At 41.6% G+C, this 20,399-nt stretch overlaps 1 protein-coding gene and 1 long non-coding RNA gene across 9 annotated transcripts in view; both read right to left on the reverse strand.

Annotated features, from left to right (window-relative positions):
* Positions 1-20,399, reverse strand: part of SNX14 (sorting nexin 14) — a 54,360-nt gene that overhangs the window by 16,178 nt on the left and 17,783 nt on the right. For 5 of the 8 annotated variants that reach the window (XM_054630620.2, XM_054630618.2, XM_054630622.2 and 2 more), the window contains 9 exons: positions 19,087-19,243; positions 18,740-18,815; positions 17,862-17,906; positions 17,699-17,779; positions 17,440-17,554; positions 16,893-17,048; positions 16,481-16,605; positions 15,363-15,421; positions 11,797-11,823 (listed from right to left, as the gene is read on the reverse strand). In XM_054630620.2, coding sequence (XP_054486595.2) covers positions 11,797-11,823; positions 15,363-15,421; positions 16,481-16,605; positions 16,893-17,048; positions 17,440-17,554; positions 17,699-17,779; positions 17,862-17,906; positions 18,740-18,815; positions 19,087-19,243 — 841 coding nt within the window. The remainder of the gene's footprint in view (positions 1-11,796; positions 11,824-15,362; positions 15,422-16,480; positions 16,606-16,892; positions 17,049-17,439; positions 17,555-17,698; positions 17,780-17,861; positions 17,907-18,739; positions 18,816-19,086; positions 19,244-20,399) is intronic. The other 3 variants (XM_054630625.2, XM_054630624.2, XM_054630623.2) reach the window with 1 other exon arrangement.
* LOC143693524 (uncharacterized) lies at positions 3,222-11,778 on the reverse strand. The gene is made up of 2 exons (XR_013181274.1): positions 6,708-11,778; positions 3,222-6,558 (listed from the first exon to the last, which is right to left on the reverse strand). It is a non-coding gene; the product is annotated as an uncharacterized LOC143693524 (long non-coding RNA).

Genomic DNA, 20,399 nt, shown 5'->3' on the forward strand with positions numbered 1-20,399 from the left:
AGTTCCACTTATTTAAAATTCATTTATGGTATATCTGTTCTCTGATCAGCCAGCAAATTTTCTTGATTACACTTTTTAAGAGACACAGGATTCCCATATGCTTAACCATGAGTAAACTCTTAAAATAATATCCTAGTAATTGATGACACAGAATAAACAATTAGCTAGGTAAAACAACTTTGTTTTGACAGCAGAAACTGGGGTATTGCTACAGGCATGCACATCAAGTAGGTCATTAACTTTGTCCTTTTCCTTGTACTTGTATTTAAATATTTATCCTTCTACCAAGTGTAGATGCATTTTTCTAAATGGAATTTTACAAGCATATATCATTCAAGATAGATCTCAGTTTTTAAGCAGTAGAGACAGATAAAAGGAACATGCAAGGAGCAAGACTAAGCATGAGAGAAAACAGATGCAACTGAGGAATCCTGCCTTGAAGAGCCAGTCTGACCGAAAGATGAAGAGTTTTTAAATTCTCGCCACTTATGACAAAGCGTCCAAAAGACAACAAACCAGGTATGGGACTAAAAAATATACAAATACTTGGGCAGCAAGCACACTCCTCACTGAGAGAACAGATTTTTTATCATTCTTATGCCCTTACACAAGTCCTGACACTGAAGATTATTTCTTGTGTAGAAACACTAGCAATTTTGGAAAGAAAAATGTTTCTGTTGAATATAGAACCAGCCTGAGGTTCCTTATGGTGATTCAATATATACAGCTGAGAGACAAGTTAAAAATCAATACAGTGAACTTCAGAATCAAACATTCAAAACAAATTTATGGACTGCTATTAGATGCACAACTAGTACTTGGGAGGACAAACAATCCTGTTTCTTTTTCCTTTAAAATAAGAAACGATTGACTTCTGGAAGGGATTACAAAGAGAACTGCGGCAATCAGCAGGTAAAGCATATTCATCATTCATAAAACCATGCAGACAACACCAGCTGCTGACTCCAAGCATGCACATGCATGTTACTAACTACCTTCCTGTTTACAATCTTACACAGACTGTGTACATGACTGAAGTTGCGTAAATAACCCACTGTTTCCCCAATTTTTTTTGCTTTTTCTATCTCATCTAATCATCAGCTCTAAAGCATACTGGCACCATCTGTCTTAATTATCTCGTCTATGCAATGACAAGGTTGCATGGCTGTTTGCAATCTAAATCCGTATTTGAACAATCTTACTCCATTCTTGAACAACTCCTACTACATGTTACTGTGCTGAACTGAGCTGTTTCACATAGGGGAGGGACCTTGCCTGAATCTTGTTCAAGTGCTTCAACACTGGGCTAGAAAACACAAACCTCCATCAGATAAAACTAGCTTTTCTGGAAGGCTGGTATTTCAGACCTCTGGCTTAACCTCGAAGGGAATTTTCATAATTTCTCTGAAAACTAGTGCAGTTCTCAAGAGTTTGAGCAAAAACATTGATTTGCACAAGGTCAGTGATTTGATAGAACTCCAGTCTCAAAGCAGTTCTTCCCCACACTGAGCATGCTGCAGGTGAAAGCAGCATTCCCCTGTGCCTGTAGTGAGCTGTATGCAGCCAGAACTCAACCTGACAGTCAGGAACCAACCCTTCCAGCCCCAACACAGAGCCCAAGGACTACAACATGTGAATAAAAAGCAATTACTGAACTGGACAAGTATCAAGTAACAAACTAGGATGGGAATCTCTTCACAGGAAGGGACAAATTCAGAACAAACACCGGTGAATGAGAGGTTACACAGACACTCTCCACTATATATGGAGAGAACACAGGACTGGTTTGGCAAAAATCCTTGATCACAAATCACATTAGATGAGCATGGAAAAGAAATGTGGGTGTGTTAGCAAAGATGGATGGACCAACAACAGGATGACTTGGCACTTCAAAGAAATGGAGCAATAAAAAAATATATACAAAAGGTATCATGATGAAAATCTAATAGATTCACTGGCTAAGCAGAAATAGAAGAAAGACCTTGAGACTAGGTGGAAGGAAAGATGGGACTAGGATAGGGGTAGGTTCAAGACACAAAGGACCAAAGATGACAGGAGGTAGCCAGTTTAGAACAGAGACAAGATTTTTTTAAGACCTGTCAACAAATATATATACATCCAAAACTTGATGGAAAAATAACCCACTCCCTCTAGTGCTAATCCATATAATAGCATTATTAGACCATCATTCTATAGTTGCTTTCTCAGGAGGGCCCTCTGTGCAGAGTCTACAGGCTCCAAAATTCCTGAAGAATGATGTGACAACAAGAGCTTGGAACACTTGTTTTTTTTCAAACATTCCAAAAGTAACACATACCTAACATTAGGAAAAATTACACTTATTGTTTACTCTATAACAGGGAATTGCAGACTGAAGAAGTCCACTGTGCACTGTGGCATTCTTCAATCCTGGATGGCTGCAAAATCATTTTCCCACAGGATGCCTGCCTCATTCAGTGCACTGAACAGACCCTGCAGGTGATGAGCCAGGGCCATGCAGTTGAAGAATGATGCTGTGAGCCTCCCTGAGTCAAGAAGGACCAGACCAGTTGTATATATCAGACAAGGCAGATATTAACATGCATGTGAAGTCATAGTACCATTTCCTTTGGCTGACTAAACTCCCTACACACAGTCAGGAAAAATGCTGCACTTGAAAGTCAATGAGCTGCATTTGTAACTCAAGAACTCCTTATTGCTCAACAATCAAGCAAGTTATAGCTCAACGTGCTGAACTGTTGAGCATGTCCCCAAAATATAAAAGCATCTAATTACCTTGGTTCTTAGCTTGAAAAATTAAGTTGAAAAATTTCTCCTCAAGACTAATATGAACAAACTATGTCATACTTATCCTCTGTTAAATTCTAAGGAAAAGTCCATGAGGAAAAGATTGTTTTCTGAGTTTGGATACCATGTATTTAAAGAGGCATGAATAATGAGAAAACAAACCACTGGACAGCTACTAAGGCATTAATGAGTGTCATATACTACACACAGCAAATTATAAAAACTAGCATATGTTGTCATCAAACCTGTAACAGTCACAACTGTTGGGTGTGAGTGCTTAAAAAACATAAACTGGTTATATTTGCAAGTGATGTTAGACAATGATCACTCCAGATACACCTTGCAAGATAAAACAAGCACCTAAGTGGATAACAATATGACATGAAGTAAAGGAAATTTTGGAGCAGCTACCAGTCAGAAGTAAAAAAAAAATGTTTCAAGCTCTGGAAATATATTTCAAAACAAATAACAACAGACAGAGTGTTAAAAGCAAAGTGTTAATGTACAACAAACTATTAAATATTAGATCCCGATGTTTCCAGGTGTGTCGTGCCTGGCTTCTTCTGGCCCTCGCTGCTGGACCAAAGGCTGCAGCTGTGGTGTTTCCACCCCAGAGATGCCTTTGGCCGGCTGGGTGCTGCAGCTGGGCACTCAGAACAAATCCAGGCATAGTAGGAACTCAGTTTACCTTTGGTGGAAAAGGTTCAAGCAACAGTGAAGAGAAAAGGAGCGGGTTCTGTCATAGTCCAGAGTTTTATTGCAGCATGGTAGACCTCTGAATGTTCTAACAGCTCCAGACAGACAGACACGCTGGCCGCATGGTCTCCTGTCCTTTTAAGCCCTGGGGACAGGGGGAGGGGAGGGACAGGTGAGGGCCAGCCAGGTGTGAGGAGGGGAAGGCTCCAGGGATACAAACACTTGGATAGGCCAATGAGCCCAGACCTGAGGAGCATCTGCCAACCACACGATGCCCTGCTGGAAGGTTAAGATTGATGGACAGCTCTTAGGCAGGAGGGCAAAAGGGGGAGGGGGAAAGGTTGGCACACCTGAGGAGGTTGGGATAGGTAAAATAGGAAATCACACTGCAACATCTCCCCCTAGTTTTGTTTAAAAAGAACAGAACTGGGTTTGTGGTGCAGAATGCTTGCCAAACTATGGTTGGTAAATCGGTTCCTCCTCTACAGGGGGTTCAGTACTTTCCAATGAGGGTTCCATGTCATTCATTGGAGCACTAAGGGCTTCTAAATGGTAAACTTCGGGAGGGGGAGATGAGCTTGAAATCAGCTTGAGAACCATGCGTTAGACTAGTCCAAAAACAATGCTAACAACTAGAACAACGATAACTAATACAAACAATACTAAAAATACAGTTTTCAGAATAGATCCCAACCAGCCCGGGAGTCCCCAGCCTTTGAACAGTCCACTCAGCCAGTCATCAGTTTCTCTCTTGGTGTCCGAGGGCTTTTGCCAAGGTAGTCCACACGTGCTTTGGGCTGAGGGGCTATCCAAGAGATCCCTGGTGGGATGATCCCAAGTAGGACAAGGAGCAGGCTTGGTCTCATGGCGTCTTGAGACTACACACAAACCGTGGGATCTAAACTGGTACAAGGAACTTAAGACAAACATATTACAAACTATTCCAGAAAGGAGGCTTCAATGGAATTTCCTCCAGGGAACGCATGCAGCGTTTCCTTCTCCAGGCAGCATTGGCAACCTGGGGCGCTTCTGTCGATTTCTCTGAGACCTTGGGAACATAGGGCCTTACCCATTTGGAAGGAATCCACTTTAACCCAGAGGGGGTGGACACACAGGCGTATCCATGTCCCCAAGTAACCAATTTGTAAGGTCCCACCGTTTTCCAAGTCTCAGGGTCCTTTACTAAAACCGGAGGCTTTTCTCTCAACATCCTATGACTGCTCCCCCCAAAGTGGCGCAGGATGGGCGGGTTCAGGCTGTCAAAGGAACAATTCAGAAAATTGATTGTGAACAGTGCCCTGGACAACCGGATGTGGGGGGGTTCCACCTTCAGAACCTGTTGTTGCTGATTCAGGACTCTTTTAATATTGCAGTGAGTCCTTTCTACAATGGCTTGACCTGTGGGGGAGTAGGGGATGCCAGTTTTGTGCTCTACTCCCCATTGCTGCAGGAAGCTCCTGAACTCCTTGGATTTATAGGCAGGCCCATTATCAGTTTTCAACTCCTTGGGGATGCCCATGAAAGAAAAAGCCTGTAAGAGGTGCTTAATGGCATCATTAGATGACTCTCCTGTGTGGGCAGAGGCATAGACTGCTCCAGAAAAGGTATCTACACTAACGTGAACGTATTTCTGCCATCCAAATGACTGTATGTGTGTGACATCTGTTTGCCACAGTTCACAACTGTTCAACCCCCTAGGGTTTGCTCCCGTACTCACTGTAGGGAGTGCATGTTGTTGGCAATTTGGGCATGTGGCCACAATCGCTTTGGCCTGTTCTCAAGTGATGTGAAACTGACGAACTAGGCCAGGTGCATTTTGGTGGAAAAGCTGGTGGCTGATTTTTGCCTGTTCAAAAACATTTGGGAGAGTGGCCATCACTGCAGGTGCAGCAAGAGCATCTGCCCTTCTGTTGCCTTCAGCGATAAATCCTGGCAAGTCGGTGTGTGACCTGACATGCATCACATAAAACGGTTGCTCCCGGTGAGTGACTAACTTTACAAGTTTTGAGAGCAATTCGAAAAGTGTGATGTTAGACACTTCTTGCAGTATTGCTTGATCTGCCCTGGACACTACTCCTGCCACATATACAGAATCCGTTATCAGATTGAATGGTTCTGAGAACCTTTCAAAAGCCCTAACAACTGCAGCCAATTCAGCAACCTGAGGTGAACCTTCCACCTCAGCAATGTCCGTCTCCCACTGCTGGGTTTGAGGATCCTTCCAAGTCATAACAGACTTGTGGGACCTCCCGGATGCATCTGTAAATACAGTCAGAGCCTTTTTTAAAGGTCTCCTACTCAGAGCACTTCTCAATTTCAGAATAAATTGAACATCTTGTTGGAACATTTTGTGGGCAGGCCGGTGGACAGAAACTTGTCCTGAGTAGGAATCCAGAGCAAACTGCAACACTTCATTTTCTCGAAGCAATTGTTCCAATATTTGCATAGAATTTTGACCCGATTATAACTCAATTGGAATGTGAATGCACTCAAAGTCACATCCTGCTAACTCCCTGATCCGGGTCCTTGCTTTCCGGATCAGTTCTGCTACCAGCTCCTGAGGCTTTGTCATTCTCTTGGACCTTTTGTGACTGAGGAAAACCCATTCTATGATCAAGAGAGGGTCCCTCTTGTCTTGGCCCTTTTTAGGTGTGCCCTTCGCCTTAGGAGTTTGTTTTTCCTCCCACTGGAAAATGTTTCCATGGAGGTGTGGCGACTTACCTAAGATGATAAATTTGAATGGCAGGTCAGGCCGGTATTGGTGGGCCTGTCTTGTGGACATTGCAATCTGAACCTTTTCTAGAGCTTTCCATGCCTCTGGGGTAATAGACCTAGGAGCACCGGGGTCCTCTCCCCCTTTCAATAAATTGAAAAGAGGGGCAAGGTCTTCATTAGTCAGACCGAGCTATGGCCTTACCCAATTCAAAGACCCACACAACTTGTGGACATCCGCAAGGGTCTTGATCCTTGGATTGATTTCTAGTTTTTGAGGAACAATGGTCTTATTTCCAATTTCTAGGCCCAAATATTTCCAAGGTGGCATCTTTTGAATTTTCTTTTCCTGGAGCTCGAACCCTGCAACAATCAATGCATCGATCGTTAGGTCAAGCACATGTGTGAGTAGATCATCATTGGGGGCACACACAAGGATATCATCTATATAATGATAGATGATAGCCTTTTCTGCAGCTGCACGCACTGGGGAAAGCAGGGAAGAGACATACCACTGGGAGATCACTGGGGAAACCTTCAGGCCCTGAGGGAGAACTGTCCAATGGTACCTTTTCATAGGGGCTTCCATGTTGATGGTGGGGACCGAGAATGCGAAACGCGGTGCATCGTCAGGGTGTAGGGGAATATGGAAAAGACAATCTTTTATATCAATAACAGCTAATTTCCAATCCTGGGGAAGCATTGTTGGGGATGGCATACCAGGCTGGGGAGAGCCCATATCTTCAATGACATTATTAATTTGTCGGAGGTCATGGAGGAGCCGCCATCTCTTTTTGTCAGCTTTCTGAATGACAAACACAGGAGAGTTCCACGGGGACGTGGTCTCCACAATGTGACCCTTTTTCAGTTGCTCTTCCACTAGCTCCTCAAGCGCCTTTATTTTTTGTTTACTGAGCGGCCAGTGTTTCACCTCAACTGGTTTGTCTGTTTTCCACTTCAATTTTTGGGTGGGGTGCTGTTGTTCAATAACCACTGTACAAAAATCATGTGGGGAGTCTGGAATATCAATTGTGACACCCCACTGGGCCATTAAATCTCTCCCTAATAAAGGTTCCAAGTAATCTAACACAAATGGACGGATATTTGCTAATTGTCCATTTGTCCCTCTATTTGGATGATGCTTTTGGATTGTCTTGCCAATTGCAGACCTCCTACACCTTGAACGTGACCAGCAACATTTTGCAAAGGCCAATGTGCTGGCCAGTCTTGCACTGGGATCACCGTGCAGTCTGCACCCGGGTCTACAAGCATCTCAATGCGTTTTGACTCCCCACCCCCACTGACATTACACCATAATTTGGGTTTGTCTTTCCCAATAACTCAGACCCGGGCGACTGTGGGCCCTTGTTTTTCGGTGCCTTCAGGCAAAAATGGCACAGGGATAGCTTGGGCAACAATTTGACCTTTGGGAAGAAACAGGGGAGGGTGGAAACAGTGCAGCCCGAGAACGAATTGCTCAGGATCTGATGCTGTCATTCCTGGAGCAATTTAAATCTCTTGTGGTGTGTGTTTGGTGTCCCCAATGACGATGTACTTACAGCGAATACAGTGCCAAGTACCCTTCTGTTCTGGATTGACAGAGAAAAAATGCCAGTTCGTATCTTTCAGGTGGAGTGATTCTGTCAGCTGCAACCTGTAAGGCTCATTGACAGAAGACGTGGTTAACATAGGTTCACTTAAATCATAACAAAGGTTATTTTGTTGCATTTTTAACAGTGGACCAGCAGACGTGGTCTTTGAAGCATCTGCTTCACTTACAGAAATAGTAACATTACCGAAGCGCGCTTGGTTTGTTTTGCTTCCCTTATTCCCTTGGCCTGCTCTTTTTGGGTCTGCACGCCTGGCAGGCCAGCACTCCCCATTCAGCTTTTTTTTGTTGTTGTTGACCCCCTGGGAGTGTTTCTGATTTCCCTCCCATGCCATTTCTAAACTCATCAAATTGCTTTTTCAGGGGGCACTGGCTACTCCAATGCCCAAGGCTGTGGCAAAGTAGGCATGGCTTTGTGGGGTCAACCATTGGTGGTCGTCGCTGCTGCCCAGGGTACTGCTGTGCTGAGGGAATGGGTGCAGGGCTGGCAACGGCGACATGCTGAGGTGGTCTTGGCAGCAGCCTTGGTCTGGTGTCTTCAGCAACACTCATCAGAGGCACTTTGCTGTTACAGACTAGAAGCATATCTTTTAGTGTAGGGGGGGGTTCGAGAGGAAGGCTCAAAATTGCCGCTCGACACTGTTCATTTGCATTTGTAAATGCCATTTCCTCTAAAACCTCTTCCCTTGCACTCTCTTTTTTAACTTGGATTTCAACGGCTCTAGTTAACCTTTTGACTAATTTCAGAAAAGGCTCGGATGGTAGCTGCTTGATCTTACTGTAGGGCTCAAAAGGCCCCTCAGGTTGGAGGGAAAAGAATGCTTTTTCAGTGCTTCCTTTACCTTCTCCAGTGCTACTGCAGGAATTACAGTTGCTTGGATTGAGGGTGAAGACCACTGACCATCACCGAAGAGATGCTCAATTGTAATTGGCATGCCATTAGCATCTTTCGCTGTGTTTGGATCAGCATGCAAGCCTGGGAGAGCCTCCTTTAACAGTTGTTTCCATGCTAATTCCCATAATTTGAATTCTGTAGATGTCATGAGGCATGAGAAAAGCTGTTTTAAATCATGCGGGACCACTACATTTCTACTCAATTCAGAATTTAAAAGGCCACGGAAATATGGACTGTGTGGACCATACTCCTTGTGGGATTTACAGATCTCTTTAATCAATTGTCATCCAAAGGAACTCCAATTAGCAGTTTGGGCTGCTCCCCCTTGGGCTGCAGGCTGATACAAAACAGGGGCGAATGACAAAGTGGGACCCTGTATTGGGTCTGCGGCTTCCTGCCCTGTATCCCTTGAATTGGAATTATTGGGAGCACAGAAGCAGGTTTGGGGACATGCAGTGGGCGTGTCCCCACCGTGGGAACCCGGGGAGGGGGCGGGGACACAATGGGAGCAGGGGGCGGAGACAGGGAGAAGGCAGGGGGCGGGGATACTGTGGGAACATGGGGCAGAGACAGGGGTCAGGCAAGGGGCAGGGATACTGTTAGAACAGGGGGCGGGGACACCTGGTGACATCACATCGGCAGACGCCCCCTGGGAGGAGTAGAGGGACAGAGCTGAGGGTACAGCAGGTAGGAGAGGGGGAGGGAAGGTGTCACGAGGAACAGGAGGAGAAGGGGATGGGGAAGGAATTTCGGGATGCTTAAGGGAATCTTGGGAAGATGACCAGGTCTGGGAAGGTGCCACGTGGCATCCTCCATCTTGGGTACCCCCTAGGCACTGGGGGCCATTTTGGGGATCAGGGATCACTGCTCTCCGAAAAGCTAACACATGCTCTGGGATTTAGAGCGGGGGAAACAGGGTTTTGGGAAGTTTTCCACGAGACCTGGCCAGGGCCTTGTGGACAAGGGGACTCGGGCATTTTAATCTGCTCTGGGAGTCGACTTCCCAGTGCGTGAGCAGGATTTGCTCTCTTTAAAATACCAAGTTTTGGGGTAAGAGTTTTAGGGCTGGAAGGGGGGCACACAGGCAGAGCAGAGGTACATGGCTTAATATTTGGCTTTTTCTCCAATTCCCTTCGTTTGAGCAAAGCAGTCGAATTTGTAAGCTCCAGAACACAAATTTAGCTGAGGATGTATTCCCAGACTGTCCCAAGGTTATCAATTCATGCCCTACTTTATCCCAAAATTGAATATTGTGGACTTCCTCAGGAGAAGTTTGTGGGAAGTGCAGAAAAAGCCACCTTGTAAACTGTTTCAATTTTCCTTTAGAGAACTTTACATTTGCATTAACTAAAATTCCAATAATATGATAATACACTCCTTTTTGTGCTGTGCTTAATTTCGAGCCCATCTTAGATGTGAATGGCACAGAAGAGTCCCGCTGACTGAATACAAAACCAAAATCAGCTACCAATTTCTAAAAAAAAGCCACGGTTAAAAGGCGGTAACAGACACAAGCTTTCACAATGCAGCTGTATACACTGCTTTTAAAATTGCCGCGGCAGCAGCAGCAGGGAGTCAGGACCCGCCCCGGCCGCGTGGAGAGACAGACAAAGCCTCCCCCGCCCGCGAACGCAGCCCCCACGTGCGCCACGTGGCGAGCCAAAACCGGGGCCGCCCCGCACAAGTGTAGAGACAGACAAAGCCTCCCCCGCCCGGGAATGCAGCCGCCCCGCACCAAGAGCCGGGCACGCCGCGCTGCCGAGCCAGGGGGAGGCAGGCAGAGCTGTCCCGCTCCTCCAAGCCGACGCCAATTCTAAAAGCGGCTAAAACATGCCACAGAGTTAAAGCTTTACAGGGAACCACCTTAGCTCCGCAGGGCTGCGCAGCCTAAAATGCAAAGAGCAAAAAAGAACTCGTCTCACGGCAAAGACGGATTTTTGAGCTTCTACCCCCGCAAGGAGCAGAAATACTAACTGAAATCGAAGCTGTTGCTGGCAAAGTCAGGCAGGCTGGTCTCTTCACTGAATAGGACCCCTTGGGCAGGAGGGGCTCCCCTATTCTCCCCTGGAAAATTCGCTCACCAGAAAGGAACTGTTTTTCCAAAGGCGCAATGCGTTCCTCGAGGCTTTCTGTGGGTTCAGTCCCAAGTCTCTCTGGAGAGCTGCGCAACCACAGCTCTTTCCAGTGGAAGCAAAGCTGCTGTAATGCTTTTCCAAGGTTCTGAGATTCCTTCTGAGGCTGCAGGTCTGTGCAGCCCGACGTTGGGCGCCAATGTATTAAATATTAGACCCCAGTGTTTCCGGGTGTGGGGGGGCCTGGCTTCTTCTGGCCCTCGCTGCTGGACCAAAGGCGGCAGCTGTGGTGTTTTCACCCCAGAGATACCTTTGGCCGGCTGGGTGCTGCAGCTGGGCACTCAGAACAAATCCAGGCAAAGTAGGAACTCAGTTTACCTCTGGTGGAAAAGGTTCAAGCAACAGTGAAAAGGAGCGGGTTCTGTCATAGAGTCTTAGTCCAGAGTTTTATTGCAGCATGGTAGACCTCTGAATGTTCTAACAGCTCACAGACAGACACCCTGGCCGCATGGTCTTGTGTCCTTTTAAGCCCCAGGGACAGGGGGAGGGGAGGGACAGGTGAGGGCCAGCCAGGTGGGAGGAGGGGAAGGCTCCAGGGAGATAGACACTTGGACAGGCCAATGAGCCCAGACCTGAGGAGCATCTGCCAACCACACGATGCCCTGCTGGAAGGTTAAGATTGATGGACAGCTCTTAGGCAGGAGGGCAAAAGGGGGAGGGGGAAAGGTTGGCACACCTGAGGAGGTTGGGATAGGTAAAATAGGAAATTGCACTGCAACAACAAACAATATTAATGTAATGCAAACATGTGAAATTAGTGATTAAGCAATTTCTAAACACTTGTGAAAAGGACATGGGGCGTAAAGCTTTTTGTGAGGAGCAATGCACCTCAGACCAGAGAAGACATTCATGTCTTTTACAAATAAAATGAACAGTTAATTACTATTACAAAGGCTGTATGTTGAAGTCATGAGAAATGCAGCATAGCTAACACACAACACTGATTGAGTGTTAGATAGACTTACCGTAAGTCATCCAAACTCAGGCTACTTCTGCAACAACAGGCAAATAAATTACCTCAGAGCCCAGCAGGAAATCAAATTAAAACATAACCAAAACAACAAAAGAACCCAAACCAAACCAAATCTGACTGACCTATCCCAACATAATTGAATAGGCTTTGACCATCACCATGGGTTAAGAAAAGAGGTAGTAGAATTAGGAGTTCCTGACCTAGAATCCCAAGAAAGTGAAATGTGAACAGTATCTACTCATCTTATCATCACAAGTCTGGCCTTTGGATTTGAACCATCAGATATTGAAACTTTCAGGAGATTCAGCACAAGCAAACACAAATTAATGGATGCCAAATAGCCAGCTAACTTTTCCTGTAGCCTGTATTCAGAAGTCATGTAGGAATCAAGTTAATTTGGCCAATACAATGAAAAGGGTGTGTACACTTTGCGTAATAACACATGCTCTCTCCCCCTCTGTGTTAGTACAGTATATACATATATAATACAGTATAATATATGTATTAGGTATAGTAAGAGCCACTACTAAAAGTTAAAATTTTTAATATTTGTATTTCACAGATTTTAAGAGCTGTCATGCATTTTTGACATTCTGCATTCTACTGGTACATAGAACCAATGCCTCAGACATCAACCCAGTAATTTCAATCAAGATGTTTAAATGAATTAACTATAAACACTGTCACCACACACAGGATTTTAATTCATTGGAGCTACTGAATTCTGGACAAACTAACATGAGATAAAAACATTAAAATTTTAGATTTTGTTTTACAGAAGGATCTGATTGTCAGACATCTTACACTGCCTTTGTAAACTGTGAAACTGGAAATATAACCTAGCAGATTAGAAATGATGATGACTATTATATTACATAGAACTTTTCAGACTTAATTCCATGTTTTTTTCTCCTAACCACACTCTGAAATTTTTATTATCTTTTCTACATGGTCCTTTAACTTAAAAAATTATTTCATTTCACTGCTATTTAATATGAGAGATGAGGGTGCGTCTATTTCTATTAGTGGTTCTTGTCTGTAGAAAATTAAGACAGATATACAGAAATCTGGGAATTCATACTACATAACAGCTTTTCTTTCTTTGTTAAGACTTTCAACACAGACTACATTTAAGTAATGTAGTAATGTATTATAAAGACATATAATGAGAGAGGGAGAGGGAATTCTTGTTGTCTTTTCCATGCTACCCAAATTAAGCTGGCAGAACTAGAACTCAAAACATCAGTTATCATAGGCCACACACATTAAATATTAGGTAAAAAACATCAGTTACAGAGTTAAAACTCATGGCAACCACAGTTAGTTATCAGGCCATCAGAACAATCTCAATGTGACTTCTTTACACTCCAGAAACCCTTGGCACTGCCCACCTATTGCCTTTGCAGTTTTCATAGCACATTATTTGTCCTGTCTGCAAAAAGCTATGATTGTTCTGTACAGTTCAAAGAAGTGATTCAAACTAAAAATTACACAGATGTCACTTCTTCCTACTTTTCCATCTATATTTTCTAGAAACTCCAATTTTCTTGTCTTGCAGTAAGGGAAATGTTTCAACACATTACCCTAATGCACATTCCACTGGGATTTCATACCTACTTGATCTGGTTTTTTAACCAGCAGTATCTAAGCAATACACACACAGTACCCATAGCAAAGCATCTCAAAACTATGGGAGACAAAACTCATCTCTTTGCATGTAATTACTTTCAAGTGGAACTAATGCTAGAATAAGAAAGATAAGGCAGGACAAAATAAATGGAGTAACATCTGGAAAAATTCTGTGCGAAACCTTGATTTTTCCCCACCCACTTGGAAGTGACTGTACACAATTCTGCAGAGGGAAATTCCAAAGCAACAGGCAAACTACTCCCAAGATAGAACCTCTGTTTCATGGAAATAATCACTGAGGCACCACTTCTGGAACACACAGTATCTTGTATTATAAATCAGCATATATACTGAGAGCATTCATATTGTTCTAAAATGTAAACCAGATACATTTTCAGTAAAGCTAAGGATGCTGTTTGAGAATATGCTGCAACAGCTGCCAAAATTTGTTTATTTTGTAGCCATAGATGCATTTCAAAAACTCCAGGCAGCAATGGCCTGTAACTTCCCCCTTTCTGTTTTTAAAAGCCAAGCACCAAAGAGGTAACCTACATGTTTTCATAGATTTAAGAAAAGTATGACAGAATACTCCTAATCCCTGACATGAATAATTTGGGGGAAGAAACCAGAAGGCAGATTTAAAGGTCTAGGTGAAACCCCAGAGCCATCCTCAACAGAAGCTGAAGTGTCTTTAAGGTCACCCTACAAGGAGCACCATATGTAGGAAAGGAATGCAGTTTGGGCTAGCTGCCTTCATCCCATGCCTCTTTGTTAAGACACAGAAGTTTGCCAGCACCACTCTGAGACAGCACTACACCAAAGCTCCAGTCCTGGACCTACAAAAACTATAAAGACTACATAAAAGATGTCACCCATGGAGACATAATAAAGCAAACAATCATCCCATTTTTGAAGAACAGGAGCAGGGAAGAAAGGTATGTGCCAGTAATACAAATCTCACAGTGGGCTGTGAAACAGGAGTTTACTGTCAGATCTAACTCTAATGAAAGCAGAAAAGGTTAAGTGAATGACTGTTACTCCTCTGGAAGAGGACAAGCATTAGCATTTTCCAGAGTACCATGGATCTTACTTCATATCAAGAAAGAAAGCCTATCCAAATTAAAGATTGTCTCACTGATGTTTTCCCTTCTTTTGGCCAGGCAAGAAAAGAAATTCATTTGGGCTAGTCCACAACTGTCAGAGCCATCCAACATAAAGTGAAACACAAGAAATTCTGAGACCCCAAGGTTTATCAACCTAGGCCAAGCCACAGTGGAAGATCCCCCATCCCCACCACAGGAGAGGCTATTTTCCTCCACAGGCTATAAGGAGCCTGAAGGGGCTCTGGACCATAAGTAAGGAGCCTGAAGGAGGTCTGGACTATAAGAATATGGCCCAAGCCCAGAAACAAGGCTTCTGATGCTGCATTTCTGCAATGGAGTTGGGGAACAGAAAACACATTTGATCTAGGAGAAGTGGCAAACCTTCCTTGTGACAGTAAGAGGAGATTCCCATCAAATAACCAGACTGGTTTGGCGTGGGTACACTATACCTATCCCTATAACATGTGAAGAAGATACAGCTTGGCACCACTAAAATGCTATTACATATACACAGCCAATTAAATCACCAATTGATTTTCACATAATCTCATTCTTACTACTTATTTTTTTTCCCTTCCCTCTTCTCAAATATTGAGGTCTGAATCACATTCTGAATTCCTGAATGTAAAATACTTCAAGAGAAGAGACATCTTGTATAATACTGCTTGCATCTTTAGTATGTAATTTGTTCACTTAAAAACAAAAAAGTAGAGCTAAAAATTTAGTCAAATTAATATCAGGCAATAACAAAATTCTTACAGTTTAATATTTTGATGTTTTAAATTAAAAATCAAAGAAAACCACTTAAAAGTTCTACCATACCTACCTGTTAAACTTCGAATTGCGGGTTGGTGACTCTGCTCCTCTTAAAAGGTGTCTGAAGTACTGTAGCAGACAGATAAGGCATCAAAGGAAACACTGGATTAATTGAGGTAAAGGCTACGGTGCAACAATATTGCAAAATTCAGGAAATGAGAACTGAAGGAAAATCCAAACTGACTATAATCTAGCAGTTAGAATTTTAATCTGGAAAAGGACAGACCATACAATAATCAATACATGAGACTACGACTACTTACTTAACCTTACATAATCATGAGATTAAAACCACAAAGCAGAAATAAAAATTAAATTAAGCACCAAAATCCATGTCTACTCCTTGTTAAAAAATCAAGCCTTTTGAAGCATTACATCTATCATGTGAGAGATGACCATCAAAACCATTTTTGAGAAATGTTCTTTTTATTAATGCCAAGTAAGGCAAGTACCCTGGACAAATCAATATATTCTGCCTCAAATAAATGCAAGAAGCTTAACACACCACCTGACTTACACACATAACCTTCTGAAAGGAACATGAATTCATACTCACTCCTGTGATTAAAGTGTGTCCTACTAGAAGGCCTTAGGCAGATAAAGTCAACCCTGTGCGGGGAATTCTTAAGGTGGCATTTAGAACCCAATCTCACAAGAATCTTAAATACCCTGTAAATTGCATTGAGTGATCTTCTTGAAAACAAACACCAGACTTTTAGCTGCAGGAATGCATAATGCTGAAAAAACCTAAATACAACTTTTGTATCTTTAAATATCGTTATATTATTAAAAGTAAATAAAGAGATTGAGTTCTACATCTATCAGGCAGATTATTTTAGCACCAAATTTGCAATCATAAAGACGGGGTGGAGAGGATTTTGGAATAGCTGTGATATACACAAAATATTACACCAAAACCATAAAATTTTCCTTTTATTCTGTGATTATGTGTTGGACTAGAATGAATTTTATTTTCCTACTGAGAATGGTCCAGCCCTAGAATGTCAACTGAAGTGGAAAATGAAACCATATTTTTCAGTTCCACATACAAGAGACTGTTGTAAATAGCGTACCCTAAAAAAATATAATCTCACTTTATAGACCACTCTTCCAATCTTTCATGCTTACCTCATCACTGTGACAGAACATGGGAGTAAAAACATTCTCGAGCAGAGACAGGACGTGCTCATAAGCTTCAAACAGACAGCGCATAGTTTGAAGTTTCACAACATCCTTATATGGACCTTCAGCAACTATTAAAAAAAATTTAAGTATGAATAGAGAGAGATATACATAAGGCATATAAAGTTTATGTTTTCTCCTGGTCAGAGTTTGTGGTTATTTTGCAAGCTACTCCAAGTTTTATAAATAAAAATATAAATAAATTGACAAAACAAGGATTAAGCACAATATAGTGCAGCAATAATTTATAAAACTGGCAAAAAGAAGTGTGATGATATTCAACAAAATTTCTTTTCACTTTATTACAGAACGTTGTTTAAATTTCAATGTACATTATTCTTTTCGAATTCCAACTTACTTCTTTGAATCTCTTCCACAATGAATGGGTCAAATCTAATCTTGTCAATGCTTTCATCCAAACAGTACGTTTTATAAATTTTCTGTACTTCGTCATGAAGAGACATCTTTTCAGTATCTGAGAGTTCTGGTCTCAAAATTCGGTCATTGAATTCCTCTGAGAAATAAAGAAAAGAAAAAAGCATTTCTTGATCAACTTGGCAAACAAATAACATCTTGAAGCACCCTATAACATCAACTAATTTTCCAGTAGGTAAGTAATTTGCAAAACTTCAAAATTAAAAGAAATATAAGACAACCCAAAATCTGAGGTAATAAGGCAGCTGCCTTCTTACTAACTATAATTCAGATCTGTTCATAAAGTTATTACCAAAAATATATTGCAATTAGAAGAAATTATTCCTTATCACAGAAAGGATAAATTCATGAGGTTGTTCCTGGCATATGAATGATTTTTTCTTCCTAAATTACCCAGATGCAAATTGCAGTGTTCCATTAGAATGATTTCCATATCATCAAGTAACATCAGCACGTGTCTGTAATCTTACCCACAGCCAGGCAGAACTGCAGCACATGGACAGCCCCTTCCTGTTTCAGGAAGTTCATAAACCGAAATAAAAGGTCCTGCTGATCTCTGATCTCCTTTAGCTCCAGTTTCAATACCTGAGTAGGTTAAAAATGCAGTAAGCCAACTTTCAAACTTGCAGTCAGCACATACATAACACAAAGAGCTGTAGAACAAAATCAGCAAGTAAAGTAAAACACTTATTCAAAACAGGAAAGGAAATAAATATTGCCTTTGCTTACAGATGGCTTTTTATTTCTTGGCTCAGCAAATTTTTGAAGGAATGGAACCAATGAAGAAGTAGGCTCAGTTGCTATCTCAGGCTGCAGAAAAAAATGACAACTGGGTAAGAAAGCTTCTTTCATGGGTGATAAAAATGCCACTTTTAACTTTGTCAGTACTCACTGGACTATCATCAATGAAGATCAGCAGTAAATGGTTGACAGTATCCTGCAAGAAACACAACACAATAAATAAGATTATTATTAAAGAAACTCAACAAAATAGATTAAAATAATTTCAATGCTATGTTTTACCCATGTTTAAACATGAGTATATTAATACTTTTAAAAAAGCAAAGCCTGGCAATACACGTTTGAGAACTGACCTTCAATGGTCTCAAGTTTTTACAAGTCAGGGAATTTCTGAAAAGACCTGCACAGAAATATTCTTTACCCAGTGGAAGAAAGAGTAAAAACACTTTGGAGGCCTAAGTGCAGATCTAACAAACTAGTAATACTTCCACCCTACAGTACTTTCTGCTTGCAGCCAGGTGACGCCTGCATAAGCACTGCCATTCTGCCTATTAAATACATGCATACATGAAAACAAGGATGGCAGTGTTGCAGCTTCAGAAATAAATGCCCCCTGATTTGCAGAATTGAGGGGAAAAAATTGATTTCAATACAGTTGCAAAAAAAACTGGTTACTAAGACTATAAAGATCCACAGAGCTAGAGTCCAAGTAATCAAGCCCTTTTTAAATGTAGCAACAGTAACTTGTAGATGTTTACATTTAGCACAGCATCCTCCCATTTGGCAGCAGTTGTAATCCTTCACTGAAAAATACATTCTTAAGAGACCACACCAATACTGTTATTTCAGTCAGTTCAGTGAGTTAATTCATATGAACAAACAAAAAAATTGGCCACAATATTCCTTTTTCTTTTATATAGTCAAATGCACAGCAAGTCATTGCACATAATTTGCTTTACCACAACATACTTAGTAGGTAAACAGTAATTTTGAATAAGTTAAGATTATTCTTGTGCTCCAAAGTCTTACAGGGTCAGCTAAGAAATCCATTGAGGGAAGGAAAACTGAACCTGGGAGAATCTCTCTAATCAGAAGGGCCAGGGATCTGAAAAGAAAATAGAAGAAAGAAAATAAAAATCCAAAGCAATATTAGATTACATCAATTTATAAGTGAAGTTTCCAATTCTGTCATAAACTACTGGGAAATATTTTAGGATTTAATAATACCATAAGCAACCTATTTTAAAGACAAATGCAAAAAAAAACATAAAAAAGGGGTAAGAAGGAAGATGACTGTGAAGTTCTTTAACTTTCCAAAATGATTGTACTACATAATATGGAAACACTTTAAACACAATTCTAAGTAATTTATATACCTGCACTCTGTTGACTTTGGGGGCAAAATATAAGGAAAAAGAAGTTCAGTAAGTTTTCTCAAGTAGTGAAGCTCATCTCTTCGGCTTCTCAAAGCAACATGCAGTTCTGGTCCATATTCTTCTAAAGCAGCTTGCTGCAAAAATTCTGCATTTTTTACTGAAAGTAAAAAACAGCATTACAGAGTTGCTTTAGCTTTTTCTTACTGGTAAACAAAAGGCAATTGGTTGTTTGAGCTAAAAAGTTAGTATTTGTAGTACACACACAACTGCCAAAGGGATAAAATGGTGAAATTTTATAAAAGAACCTTGGCTTAGACTTTGAAGCCATGCTATATAAAAATAAAACCTCACACTGAAATAAGAATTCCTTCACCAAACAATTGCAGTTTGCATAGTATCCAGAATGCTTTCTCATTTATCATTATATATAAATATATATAAAATAATATAAACTTTTATTTATACATTCAGTTTATACATATATATATAAACTAAATATAAAAACTCAGCATCTGGATTCTCAAAAAAACTGCATCGTGCAAAGTCTGCCTCTAATTGCCTTTTTCCTGACCTTCTTCATGATCTCCATTTTTTGGCCTATGACACAATTTGAAATCAACGTAAACTTTTACTCAATCCTGTAGCATCTGTTTCCTCCTTAGAACACTTAAAAACAAATGTGAAGGAGCATACATTTTAAACACAGGGTGAATGAAGCCAAAACCTGCAGGAGGATCTGCTAGAGTACTGCCTCTTAAATTACAGTGGAATTGAAAGAATACATTTTTATCAGATTAAAAACTATAGATATTAATTAGAAGTAACAATGTTACATTTCTTCAGATCACTTCAAAGGCAAGAACTGAGCTGCTATAAATCACACCTAGCTGAACTAGCAATGTGGCAGAGCCTCATGTCAACACCACCACCAGGCATAGTGAGGTATGTAATATATTCCTCAGCTACCTCAAAGTTAAAGCTTATTCCCAGCAAATGAGAGAAACCTGCTGGCTTGGCCTTCACAGCCAAACCCATGAGTGGTATCAGCTGACAGAGGGGATGTAGGAATATACATCACCTGGTAAATCTGCCTAGCTGGTGTCACTAAAAGCAGAGAGAAGGAATGCACCCTCTAGCAAGGGCAGGTAATGAATTGTGGAGGTGTCTGTGCCAATAGGAATTACTAAGAGAGGTAAGGGTAACGAGAGCAGGAGAAAAGGAAATACCTCCTAAAAGCAATCCACTTGAAAAGGATTTAGAAAATAAGGAGAAAAGGTTAGGCTCAACTAGCAACCAAAGCAGGGTCTGAAATC

The sequence above is a fragment of the Agelaius phoeniceus genome, chromosome 3, assembly GCF_051311805.1.
Source record: "Agelaius phoeniceus isolate bAgePho1 chromosome 3, bAgePho1.hap1, whole genome shotgun sequence".
Taxonomy (NCBI): Eukaryota; Metazoa; Chordata; class Aves; order Passeriformes; family Icteridae; genus Agelaius; species Agelaius phoeniceus.